This window comes from Eulemur rufifrons, chromosome 1, assembly GCF_041146395.1.
Source record: "Eulemur rufifrons isolate Redbay chromosome 1, OSU_ERuf_1, whole genome shotgun sequence".
Classification (NCBI taxonomy): Eukaryota; Metazoa; Chordata; class Mammalia; order Primates; family Lemuridae; genus Eulemur; species Eulemur rufifrons.
In genome coordinates, this window is record NC_090983.1 from 12,909,790 (window position 1) to 12,924,175 (window position 14,386).

General features: G+C 36.0%; 1 protein-coding gene across 2 annotated transcripts in view; it reads left to right on the top strand.

Moving 5' to 3' along the window:
* CUL3 (cullin 3) overlaps positions 1-5,090 on the top strand; it is a 103,588-nt gene extending 98,498 nt beyond the window's left edge. For both annotated transcript variants that reach the window (XM_069466775.1, XM_069466784.1), the window contains 2 exons: positions 619-764; positions 4,353-5,090. In XM_069466775.1, coding sequence (XP_069322876.1) covers positions 619-764; positions 4,353-4,484 — 278 coding nt within the window. In that variant the 3' untranslated portion in view covers positions 4,485-5,090. The remainder of the gene's footprint in view (positions 1-618; positions 765-4,352) is intronic.
* Positions 5,091-14,386: the final 9,296 nt, after the last annotated feature.

Sequence of the window (14,386 nt, forward strand, 5' to 3'; positions counted from 1 at the left end):
GATAATAGAATCCAAGAAGATTTTGGCAAACGATACAAATGAATTACCTCACTGTTAGGGAATTCATTTAACTGACATCCTAGTGGTACTTTTTAATTATTTATTTAGCTGGGCAAATCTTGGCAATACGTATGCTTTCCTCTCTGTGAAAGGCGTTAGAGATTATAGCTATATTTGAGTTAGTAAGTTAACAGATACTCATTCAACTGTCTGAGATACTTTTTGGTGAGGTTTAACTTGGAGCCATGGTGGCAAAATATTAGTTGACCTCTGGAAATCATAAGCAATGAAAATTGTTTATTGATAGTTTTACTACTGAAGATATCCAGCTATCATTTTTCTTTCAGAACAGGAATTACATGTATTCTATAGAAATGAAAATTGATTTTATTTTCTCAGTAAAATTAAATTCCTAATTTTTGAAAAGAATAATTGTAATATTGAAGGTAACATTGACTAAGACACTTTTTGACTGTGTACTTGAATTAATAAGTATGTGTATATACTAAGGTTGAAATTGGTTTTTCTCTGTGGATAATGCTAAGTTATATTTTAGTTTTGTTTATAAGCCAAATTTTTTCATTACATTTATGATAAATGCGTTTATTTCTATTTTAGTTGCTGCCAAACAAGGTGAATCAGACCCAGAAAGGAAAGAAACAAGGCAGAAAGTAGACGACGACAGAAAACATGAGATAGAAGCTGCTATAGTGCGGATAATGAAATCTAGAAAGAAGATGCAGCACAATGTTTTAGTAGCAGAGGTGAGGACCCTTCAAGACTGGATTAATATGGAAAAAAACAGAATAATATTACTAACAATTTACATTTAAGAAATTACTATATTCCACTAAATTTAAAAGCAATTTAAAAATTAGGAAACCTTAGTCATGTAACACTCATTCAAAGCATACCACTCAGTTGATAATTAAACATAGTGATACATTGAAATATGTGCACACTTTAAGAACTAAGGTATTTGTAGTGAAAATAATAGAATGTTGTATATGAAGAATAAAGAAAAAATTTTCATTGCTTTTTAATGCCTTTGTGTAAGCAAACTACTTTTATTTCTAAAAATTAATAGCTGTTACCATTTATTGAGTGCTTCCATTTTACAAATTAGGAAACTAAGAAGGGGAAGACCCATTGGGGCCCTTAAAATAGTTAAGTAGGAGATGACTAGGGCCTGGGTAGACTATTGGTAGAGGGTAGACAGCTGAATCAAAATAATTGAGAAATAGAAATGACAGGATTTATTGACTGATAGTGGGAAATGAGAGAAAGGAATTGAGAATGCTTTAGATTTCTGGCTTGAGTGACTAGATGAGGTTGGTCTCTTTAACCGAAAAAGGAAGAGTAATTTGCTGCTTTGGTCTAGATGTCAGTTAATATTGTTTTGTACAAGTTAACTTTAGTATATTTTGGCGTATCCATTTTGCCAGCCAAAAGTCAAGAGGAAAGTGAGGGCTAGAAGTTGACTTGGGAATTCAGTGCATGGGAATGTGGTTAAAACCACAGGCATGGATTAAATTGCTCGGGATATCATGGAGAGCAAGAAGAGAAAACTGTAGGATCGACCCTCTTCTCAACCATTTTAGGAACAAAGATCGTTGTATAAAGCCACTAAAGAAAGCCTTTAGAGCACTGATTTTCACAGTGTGATTCCTGGACTAGCTGCATCAGCATCACCTGGGAACTTGTCAGAAATAAGATTCTCAAGCTCCAACTAGACCTATTGGACCAGAAACTATGGAGTCACCGAACAGTCTGGTTTTAAGAAGCACTCTGGGCCGGACGCGGTGGCTCACGCCTGTAATCCTAGCACTCTGGGAGGCCGAGGTGGGCGGATCGTTTGAGCTCAGGAGTTCGAGACCAGCCTGAGCAAGAGCGAGACCCCATCTCTACTAAAAATAGAAAGAAATTATATGGATAGCTAAAAATATATATAGAAAAAATTAGCCGGGCATAGTGGCGCATGCCTGTAGTCCCAGCTACTCGGGAGGCTGAGACAGGAGGATCGCTTGAGCTCAGGAGTTTGAGGTTGCTGTGAGCTAGGCTTACGCCACGGCACTCACTCTAGCCTGGGCAACAGAGTGAGACTCTGTCTCAAAAAAAAAAAAAGAAGCACTCTGGGTGATTTTGATGCACAAATTTGAGAACACTGCTATAGACGAAAAAGAAAAGAAAAAATGACAGTGTCCAATGACAAGGGAAGAGAATTACAAGGAGCATGTGGTCAGTAATTTTAAAAATCACAAAAAGCCCAAGTTGAAAAACACTCAAAACATATTGTTAGATGACTGTTTAACTTTCATACATTTTCACTGGACTGGGAAAAGTGGATATCTGATGGTAATGCCTTGAGAAGTAGAGTGGAAATCACCAGGAGTGGCTTGTTCTTTGAGATACTGGTCATGGGAAAAGGCAGAGAGAGCAGTACTAGAGGATTAAGTATTAGGTTGAGGGGTTCTGGGGTTTTTTTTCCTAGATGGGAAGATATTGAGCATGTTTATGTCCTAGGATAAGGATGAGATGTTTAAAAACAAAAGGAAAAAATGGGATAAGAGGGATAATATACCAAAGTCTAGAAAAGGAAAGGTAAGGGTTGTGTAGAGAATATAGGTGTGTGTAGATATATTAATGTGAGTGTTACTGAATATGCTTCCTGAGAACCCAGGGCAGGGTTAGTACAGGGATGGGTGCTAAACAAGGATGGATATGAGTATGGATAAATGTACATATCTGGGGTGGGAATTTGAAGAATTTCAAAGTGAAATGGCCTCTTTCCCAACTGTGTAAAACAGGATATGAGGTTATAGGAGAAGACTGGGTTGAAAAGTTTAAAGGGCTTATCAGAAATTTGAAATAGTATCTGTCAAAGAATGGTGCTCAGGAACTTGCTGAACTTGAATACTAGAAATTTGCATTATCAGTCTATAGCAGAGGTTAGCAAACGTTTTTGTGATTGTCCAGTTACATCACGAAAGCAGCCATAGACAATATATAAACAAAAGGGTGTGGCTGTGTTTCAGGAAAATTTTACAAAACCAGGCAGCAGGTTGTATTTGGCCTGTGACTACAGTTTGCTGACTCCTGGTCTACACAAATGTAAGAACTACAGCTTCACTCAGCAGAGAACTCTGTAGTAAATTTGTAATGATGTAGTAGATACAGAATGTAGATTTGATCAAAGGGTGTTTGTGGAATAGGACCAAAGGAATCAGGATGTTGGAGGTACTGTTGAGAGTGCAGCTGAAGTGATCTTGAATGCAGTCTAGGTGTTGTGAGGAAGGAGGTAAGGTCAAAAGAAGCTGTGAATAGCCTGGGGAAAAGAGGGTCAAAGGATGAGAGATCGCAGGTGGTGGGTGGAGAGCAACTTTGCTGATACTAGACTGGTAATCCTGGAAGCGTGGTAGATTTTAGTTGCAGAGTGAAGTGCTGAAGTTTCAGATTTCAAAGAGTTCTTAATCCATTGTGGCTTCGGGAAATGAACTGATAAACAAGAGTAAAAGAAAAGCTGGCTCGTGGACGGGTGGATCATCTGCAAGAGTGGCAGGGTGGATTAGTGGAAAGAACATGGACTTTGAGACTAAAAGGGTTTAGATGTATCTCTGCTGGTTCATTTTTTTACTACTTGTTCATCTGATTTTTCCTCTCTGGCTTATTTTCCTCATTTGTAAAATGAGACAATGTACTTTGCAAGATTAAGAGCATTAAATAAGTTAATATATGCAAAATGATTGTTAAATAGTGCAGTCATACTGTGGCTGCTGCTGTTGTTATGTTTAATTATTACTGATACCACAATAGTGAGGATCCTGACAGCAGTTGGAGAAAAGAATGACAACAGTAGCACTTACTATGGGTGGGCATTGTTCTAAAGCATTACATCTATTAACTCATTTGATGTACACACCAGCTTTCCAAGGTCTCAGAGCTAGTAAGTGGTAGAGCTTAGATTTGAATCCAGGCAATCTGGGTCCAGAGTTTGTGCTCTTTAAACATATGCTACCCAAGTTGTGTGAATTGGGTGAGTAACCCACAAGTCAGTAGATAATAGCAGCAACATGGTTAAATTATTAGGTGGTGTATATTCATACTCATACATTCTGCTAGTTCAACTAATCTACTTTAGCATTCGCATTCTGATGTTAGAAACTGTGTTCTGACCATACATTTTCAAATAAAAAATTAAATTTTCTTTCTGCACCTATGACTGATAATCTAGTTACTGAAGTTTTATCTCTGTGTCTTAAAATGACACATCAGTTCTATCCAAAGGTAGGAATTTTAATTAAGTGTGTTTATGTGGAAATGTTAGAAATTAGTCTTTCTACCTTCTTTTTTAGGTAACTCAGCAATTGAAGGCTCGATTCTTACCAAGTCCAGTTGTTATTAAGAAACGTATTGAAGGACTTATTGAGAGAGAATATTTGGCACGAACACCTGAGGATCGCAAAGTATACACATATGTAGCATAAAATGCGTTCAGAAATTTGATTTATTCTTGGACTGTACTCTTCGCATGGACTGGGAAGTTCTTTTAAATCATTAAATATTAAGACGACCATCTCTTCTATTAAATTACAGTACATGTTCTAGACCATTCAGATCAAGCCTTTACTCCCTTTGAGAGTTTTCAACATCAGTTGATTGAGCTTCAGGCTTTACAACGTTTATCCCTGTAGAGATCATCTTTACAGTTCCTCGGGAAAATGTGAATGTGCTGCGTTTTGTTTTCAATACTGTATGAAAACAGGAAAAAAATAAAACAAAAATTTAGAAAATACAGCTCATTAAAATAAAATTGTTGGATTTCATTTCCCCAGGTCTTCAGTGTTGATGTAAATGTGTTTCTGTAGTGTTGCTTAGCACTTTGCGCATTGTGTAAGTTGGGTAAAAAAAAAATGGCAAAAGAAATGCAGAATTCCCAATTATCTTGCTCTGCTTAAAGGCATTTTCTTTAGCTAGTCTTGTTTAATTTAAAGGTTTGGTAAATATACAAAGACCCAAGCATACAATTTGAGCATGCTTTATTCTACCACTTGCACTTACTAATCTTACAGCCTTATGACCAGGAACCTTTGTTTTGGGCTCAGTACATACCCTGATTTGGTTTTTCCCTATTGTAATTTGAGATTTCCCAAATTAAGTCTTACAATGATTAGGTTTTGTTCTGAGTTATTTCTAGAGAAAGAAAATATTTTAGTATGTATAAATTGTATAATAATTTTTTGCTGTTGTACTCACTGCTAATAGTGGATTGTATAGGGTGGTGTTTTTATTTCATTTATTGTAGACAAGAATAAATGAATTTAGTATACACATACCCACTAATTCAAGTATGTCAGAGCACAAAGTTGGCAGCTGGTTATATTTAATTCAGCCCCTTTGAAAAGCACATACAGTCTACAATTTGTTTATAAATATCTTAGGGTCCCCCTCATTAAATATATATTTTGGTGAAGCTGTGGTGCACTATTAATTTTCTGTTTCAAAATGCAATCTAAAGATGCAATAAATATGATTACCTTGATAGTTTTAACGAAATCTTCAGTTCTTACAGCTAACTGTGTTTTGGAAAGTGATTAAGCAATATTTTTCAAACCTGATGATTCTTGGATATTCAGCTGTTGTCCTCCAAAGAGTCATCATTTCACATTTTCAAAGATGTGCTTTGTGCTGAAGATTCCTGTCAGTTATCCTGTGCTTCCAGAATATTTTTATCTTCAATTTTATTTAATTTTGTTTCATTTGGTTTTCATAAGACAATGTTTCAGATATGTAATTGGGGCAAACCACTATAGATTTCTGTTGGATAGAAAAATGAAATGTTAACATTAAGTTCAAATAACTGACCCTTCATTGACTATCAGTACTGTTGATACATTTATTAGAATGTATGTCTCAGAAGATGGTTTCTGTTTAAGTTTATGGTCAAGTTAACAACAACTGAATTCTAATATGGATTAAAAACTCCACATAAATATTTTTCCCCATGCGTCTTGGGTTATAATTTTACTTCTAGACTTGCAAATGTGCTTTTATTGCATTTAATTTTATCTCCATCTGTACTGTAGAATTATAAGCCTTATGCTCTTAATCTCTACATTTTTCACTTTTACATGATGCAGTTAAGATGCCAATGAAAAATATCATGAACATTACTCTCAGGACTTTTACCATACTTGAGCAGTAGTAAGTCAGGCGTAACATGGAAAGCTTGAAGGGTTTCACTTTTGATTTTTACATAATTGGAATTTTCTGTAATGGTAAGCTGTTTATCTACAGGAAGATAGTGTTATTTCAGGTTTGAGAATTTTTTTGCTCTCAATTCCCAATTAAATGATATATAACACCTTGGGGAATAGGACAGCTCAGATTGTCAAGTTAATAAACTTTATTTGGAATCTCCTAAATGAGACATTAAAACAAAATTTAAGTACTAATTTAAACCCTTAATAATCAATTTAAACTTAAAGTTTAATTTATGTCATTATCTCAAGTATGGCTGTACAAAGCAGAACTAGACTTTAGGGACATACTAGTTTTGGAGGACAGGTTTGATACTTATACTTCTAGATGCTTATAAATATGTTAGAACACATTTCTGAGTTGCATTTGAGTTGAGTGGTTGGGGAATGCTGCTGATGCTGCGTTGAAGAGCAAAATCAGGTCACCAAAACATTTATATGTTTTAGCACCGTAAGTATTAAAGCATAAAGCTCATAACAGTATACATTTGACATTGGTGTCTTTTCAGCGAGAGGTCATTGATGGTGTTTTTCCCAGTTTTTAATGTTTTAATTTGAAAGAATAATGCATCCTAACCATTCAATCCTGTAGGTGTGAATAAATTTTGGAGACTTGAATTTTAAGGAGGGTGGATATGTAGTTTTCCAACTGCAAAAATGATGTAATCTCTGTTCAGTAATTGTTAAATTGTAATTATCTATCATTTTCAAATTCAGGACAGTGTTTTTTTTGAATTGTTATACTATTTAAAGGTTGAAAATCCATTGCAATTAGGGAACACACAGCCTCACAAAATAAAAAGTGGTTGTGATTGCAAGGATTCTTTATGTCAATGAATTAAAAAGGGAACGGGGGAAGGGATATGTTCCTTTCTAAAGGATATACTAGAGTCACCTGTGTAGCATTGTAAACACAGACATATGCCACTGCCAAACCCCCAAGATGCTGCTGATAAGCCTTCTCAATAAGAGTCCTTGTCGTAGTGAAGCACTGTTGGTGTTCTGGTCACCCAGTATGTTGGTTCACAGGAATGACTTAGGTGAGAACCAGTGATCTTAAGATTACGCCTGTATCTTTGAGAGACTAGTACACTGGCATCATCTTAGGTTTCCAAATATTATTTAGTTCCTCGATTTGGAAAATAATGTTTACAGTTTTAAATACTTTTAATAACTGACTAATATAGGATTTTCTTTTGCCTGTGTACTATAAGATGCAAATTTTATAGCCTGATTTTTCATAAATTATGTGATGTACACTATTAGACTGGCTCAATCTTAGAAGGAAAGCTGTTACACATGGATTGTAAATCGTGTATTTTACTATATATATGGTGCATAGTCAATAAGTATTTTGCATTTTATTAGTATAGATGTTAAAACATTTCAGGTTAGCAAAGTTATTGTAAATTATTTCTAGTCTCCAAAGCAGAAATAATGTGAAATGTTAATAAGATTTAAGTGTTTACCATGTACTAGGAACTATTCTGAGTGCTTTATGTATATGTATTTAGTTGTCATTGGCTCTATGAGGTAACCATTATTATACCAGTGTTGCCTGAGGTTACTGATAGGAAGTGGCAGAGCCAGGGGTTGAACCTAGGTTCTGGATCGTAAGCCTTTTTATATTCTGTGTTGCAAATTGATGTGATTTTCCACTTAAAGTATGTATCATTTATTTTGTACCTCATTCACTTAAGTAAAAGACTATATAATATGGAAAACTAAAGGTAAAGATAATACATGAAGCATCACAATATGGACTTTTGCATATTTTTGTTGGCTTTATATTTGCTGATAACTTTTGGTAGGAAGGGGACCAGGGATGAGATGGCTGCTATTCTGGAATGTGTTCATGTAAAAGAAAATATGCCCCTCCCCACACACAATCTTAGTGAGGGTTTTACATAAGTGGGTAACATGCGTAGGTAATTTAAATTCAAATCTACAATTTTAAAAAATGTTTTCCTTTGCATTGCCTTTCCTACACCAAATCAATTATTTAGCGAGAAGGAAGAGAAGACAAAAGCATGACAGAATTTAACAGGGTGGTACAGGGATTGGCCATGAATGTCTTGAAACCCCATGCATTTAATAATTTTAGAAATGGCAAATCTGTAAATGTGTCACTTAAGTAATTTGATCCTCAGTATTAATATTTAAGTTGACCTTGACTGAACCATGCAAAAAATGGCTTTAAAATTATGCTTGAAGAGCTCAAAATAAACTTGTATATTTTTTAGTAAGTTAATGAAATTGTCAAATTTCAGTATTTTAATAACAGTACAGTTCAACTATATATATATAATACGCATATAAGAATTCTTGCAGTGTGGGAAAATTAAAATTCTAAGTCAGGATTCTTTCTGTAGTTGTGATTCTTGAATAAATTCCTCAGCACAATGTCTGGTATGTGGTGGGTGTAGGCACTCAGTAAATCTCAGATGAATGTGCTTCATGATCATTTAATTGTCTTCAAAGAAAGTCTTAAATGAACTTGATAAATTGTACACTGCATTATTGGGGATATGACAATCTTGGTGTAGGACTATATTTTGGCTTTTAACATAAATGGAAAGTATTTCATCTTTGATTTCAACTAGGTAAAAAGTGGAAATTGTAGACAGTTGCTAGGTTCTTCCAGGTAGTATTAAGTGCTGCTTTTAAAGCCCTCTTGACGTTCCATCACTGTGATAAACACTTTACCAGTATTAGATTATATGATTCTAGCAAGGTACTATGAAAAACCTCAAGCTTAGTTACATAAAAACTCTGGTGAGATCCCACTAATAGTTAATGGGGTACGAGAATTGGGCCCAAGTCTCTAATTCCAAAACCTGTGCTTTTAATGTTTGTTGATGTGTGGCCCCAATAACAGGTGGTTTTATCAGACTGAACAGAGCTTTACAAATTGAATTTGGACCTGAAGGTAGATTTTCTTGGCAAATATTTTGGTGAAAGTTTGTGTTGGTTTATTAGAAAGTGTTTTTGGAGAACTTGATACCATGAAACCTTTATAGATTCTGTACATGAATATTAGCTGTGCATATTGGTGTATATGGTATAGTTGGACTATTTTGTTTATGATAAGTTTATAGAATTGATGTCAGATATAAATACCTATAGAATTAAGCTTGTTTTATTTTCTATGTAATGCTATACTCTGGACTTAAAAAATAACCACTAGATTAATTAAATGGAATTGTAGACTGAAATAGACCGAGGAAACTTAGCTAAAGACCATGAAATCAAGTTGGGGAAAAGTTTGTTCCAGTGCTACTCTAGCAATAGGCAGCCAGTGTGTGTGTGACTAAAATAGTGAGAGTGTCACAAACCTATTGCAACTTGTATATTTGAATGAGGAGGGTGCTGAGGAGGGTACCCTTCATAGCAAGAAGGGCTATACATACTATGTTTATCACATTTTAATAATTCCCCTCTTTAAGTTTCCCCACAAATCCCTTATGCAATACTCCTAACAAAAGCATCCTTACTATTTTTGACCAAAATTAGTATTATCCAAGTTTGTAATAAGGTGTTGTCCATATTCACCAGACTAGACTTGAGCTGATTAAAAATTAATGCAAGCCACTCTCAAAGAAATGAAGGTTTATAATCATTAAAGTTATACAAGAGTGCTACAGACTTTAAAAAGCAATTCCAAAAGGGGAGTGGCAAGTGCTTTGGTGTTTTCCAACCTAATTGCACACCAGAATTACCTAGCGAAGCTGCAAAAAGAAGGAAAAAATAACCCCAGTGCCTCTTACGGGGATTATGATTTAATGGGCTTGAGGTGATTTGTTTGGGCAGCTAAGTTTGAGAACCATTTCTTTAGATTATATGTGTTATAATAAAGCATATAAACTCCCAATTTCACTAATTAGATGGGAACATTGATATGATATACAAATTCTCAGATTTTCTTTTAACATATCTTACATGCACTTACTATGCCTCAGCTGGTGAAAGGCAACATGTAGATGAAGTCAAGAGGTTTAATTACAAAATTGGCCAGTTAATTTCAAGCTCATGGCCACAAGATCACAGTATTAATCACAGCTAACAATTGTCATTAGTGGGTCCTAATGCAAGGGAGGAAAGGGGAGAATATCAGTAATAGTGTCTTCATAGCCAAAGGGAAAGCTGTGATCTTACAGTTTTCATGAGGCCTTTCCACTGGGAGAAACTGAATCTAGAAACCAAGTGTTCAAAGCTTGGTGGCCTCTCTCCCATTTGTAGGAGTTTAAAGAGCAACACTAAAAGAGTGATTCTAAGAAAAAATCAAGTGCCTACTGAACAAATTTGAGGTTTTTTTCCCCTATATAAACCATTAGTTGTGAAACAATTTAGTGAGGTCTGGGTGACAATAATTGAGATGTTTGTGCTGCCAACTTTGTGAGATCGTAAACATAAGTGTAAAACTATAGTTGGTTTTTTTTTTTTTTGCTATTATGAATGTAACCCAGATGGTGCAGTGTTTCTAGTGAGTCCGACTCTGGTTTGATGGGCATCCACTTAATCTGGCATGAGGACTCCCTTAAGAACATGTCACTCCTGACTCCTTACTCAAATGTAAGTTCTGGGTCATTAACACAGTAATGAACTTTCATAGAATGATCTATATTCTCTTGAACCAGTAATTAAGCAAAATAAGTGTTTCTAAAACTTTTCTCATTCTGGAAAACAAAAATGCGATTTATAAAACTGTCAGACAGATAAAGTAAGTAGGTCTAACTAAGTGTATAAGAAAACCTTCATGCTGTTTAGCAAAAAACAAACTCCAATTCTCAAGGTTGGTAAAGCAGGGAGGGCCCCCTTCCAGCCTGTACTTTGGCCCCTAAAGATCCGCCTTCCCTTTTGGAGACTTCTCACTAATTGTTGCTGGCCTCGTGACCCTGGCACAGCAATTGCTGCCTGGGCCCGAGTGTGGACACACAGCCTGTTAATGTTTATTTCTCTATGTAACTTTTCTTCTCCATAGGACTCAACTATGAATCCAATGACAGATCTGGATGACACATGGCTTTGCCACTCCTGTGGGAGATTTTTCCCTCTATAGCCTCTCTCAGAAGACTAGAGCTTCAATTTCCAAAAGAGCAGCTTGTGGCATGCTCTCATTGTAACATCTCTTAGCAGGGTATCTCAATAAATGCTAACTTCATTCTGACCTATTAAGGACAATATGGGTAGGGTCCCCGTACCACTGTAAAGTTAATACCCTGCATTGAAACCCAAGCTGTCCCATTAGCCTTCTTTCATCATGATGTAATCAGCTGAGCTTTTTGCCTAGAAACTTTGGTTTATAAACTAAACCAGATCATAATACTCTCCCCTCTCATTTGAGCTAGTGAAACTTCCTGAAATACACTAGTTATCTACTATGAACTTCCTGTAGTCCTTAAGAATCCCATTTTCCCCACTTATTTTTTGCAATTAGTAGGCAAAAAGAACTTACTAAAACAGTTACATTGTTAAAAACCCGGTTTTGTGTAAATGTTTTTGCACATGCATATGCAAAAATATGGGTGTGCACGAGTGTGCACATTTGTGTATACATGAGTGACATTAGATCTGGAAAGCAGATAGCTGAAGGGTAGATTGGTAATTTGTTATGAATTACTAGATACACAGTTCAAATGGCAAGCCCCGTAGTAATGAGTTTAAACCCTAGTTTTATATTACCACCTTTGCTAAGAAACTATTATTAAATATCAATAAAATTCTATTAGGCAAAATATGTACATATACCTACAAGACCACATAGATGGAACTTTTTAGGAAATTTGTTTACTAAGAAATAAAGTGTTTATAAGTTAATTTTTCAGTGCTAAATGCATCATTATCAGATATGTTGTGAATACCTCCCTGCCTTTTGGTAAAAAAAAATTATAATAGAAATGCATAAACATATAAAGATGTCTATATATATGCAAAAAATGTTACATTTACCTAGTGCAGCCAAAGATTTACATGGTTTATATTCTTTTCATGATTTCTGATGGCAGTTTTCTGTAACTGTGTTACACATGTCTATCCCTTTTTGAAAAAAGGTGCATGCCCATATAACCTGACCTGTCTCTGACAACCAGGGCCTGTGGGCGTCAACGTAGCATCTAAGATTTTCCATCTCCTCCCTTTGAATATGGCTGTGAGGTGCCCCCTTTTTCATTGTGCTGGACTCACAGTCATCTTGCTTCTCAGGAGTAAATGAAAATGAAACAAAAGGAAGGGAGGAGGGTCTTGGTGAGAGTCTAAAGTTTAGGTGTGGCAAGGCAGTTTGGGTTTGGATTCTGAAATGTAACGATGAATCTAATCTCCACATTAATGATATGTAATTACATAATTTAAAATTGCCTCTTCACATTTAATTCTAACTCTAAGTTTCAGTCCAGTTTTACTAGGGAAAGTGCCTTTGAAAATGAGTGAGGAGATTGGAAAGGGGACTTTGGCAGGCACCACACCCCACAAGAAGCACTGGTTCATTCCTTGATCCCCCGAGACAGCATGTGTTCAAACAAACTTGTAAGACGTGTGTTTGCAAAAGTTCTATGTTGGTGGTGTGAACTCCCATCCATCCACAGGTGGAATTGGGTGGTTGTTGCTAAATGAACACTCCCAATCTGTTACTTAATCCATGTATCATAACCTACTAACTTTAAAGAATGTAAATGTAATGAAATATATACTGAATAACTTTTTTTCATAGAATTCATTCATTTTACCATATCTGTTGAGCACCTTCTATGTGCCACATAAGAGTTTTAGGCACTGAAGCCTCAGCCATGAGCACAATAGACAGCCTTGTACAAGAAGAGTACATCAGAATCGTCAAATATAATAAATTATATAATGTGCACTAAATGCTATTGTTAGGTCCAGCCTCTTGGTGGACTATTGTCCTGGTTCTTTGGCTCCTTGCTTGGAAAATTCACAGGCAGGGCTGGTGCGACAGAGTGATCACAGACAGGAAGCAATTTCACACGAACAACTTTTATTGCAGAAAAGAAGGGAGCTATACAAAGTGAGAGTACATTCCAGAGAGGAACGGGTCAGTCTCCACAAGTGGAGAAAGATGTTGAGGACTCCCATGTGGTTTCCTTTTATTAGCCTGGTCTGGGGGAGGGCTTACGGGAGGTGCGGGGTGTTACCAGATGATTGATATGCAGGATTGACAGGTGTTCTTATAACAGACTTGCAGCTCCACAGGTGTGTATTCCTCAAAACCTCAAGTTCCCGCTCTTTGTGGTTGTTAGCTGCGTTTTCCTGCAGTTCCTTCCCCTGTCCCGTCTTCTCTGCCCCTAGGAACGACCCTCCTGGCCTGTATCTGCCACCTGCAGATTTGGCCCCTGGCTAACACTACGAAGAAAAATAAAGCTGCACAAGGGAATGAGGAGTGGTGTGATGGAAGGGGGTAAGTCATAATTTTAAATTTTAATTTTAAATAGGATGATCAATGAAGGCCTTATTTAGAAGATGACATTTTGAGCTAGGGTTTCTTTGAGGAACAAGCAGCCATGTACTGTCAAGGGGCAGAGAAGGAAGACAGTCCAAAGCCAGGACCAGAAGGGACAAGCTCCTTTACTTCCTCTGTTTATCATCCTCCACCTTCCTGAGTCCAGCTTCCTGGTTAAACCCCAGTGGCAGACAAGATGATTTTCTCTGAATTCTGGGAGAAATTTTACATCTTTCTGGCCCAGGACTAACATTTGACATATTAAGTGGAAGCAAAGGAATTTAGGCATTGCTTTGTTTTCAAGTGACTTTCAAGCATATTTGCCTATTGTCTTACTGCAAAATGCCATTTAAATGTCAGAAACTGAAAACTCTTTGTTCATTATTACATTTCTTTTCTACAAAGGAATCTTAATAATTCTCATTTTCCAACATCTCTTGATGGTGAATGAACACCTTAGACTCATATATGTGGAAAAGCAGAAGAGAAAATCATATAAATGCTTTAAAAAATACTCTGTGTTATGCGACTTAAACTTGATAGTTAAGTCTAATTTTCGTAAGGTAGTTATGAAATTTTTAAGATGGTACAAAAAGAATTGTTAAAATAGGAGTGGCATAATATAAAAAAGTAAACAAATTTCAGGAAAATTTTTACAGGCCTACTTTCTCTCGAT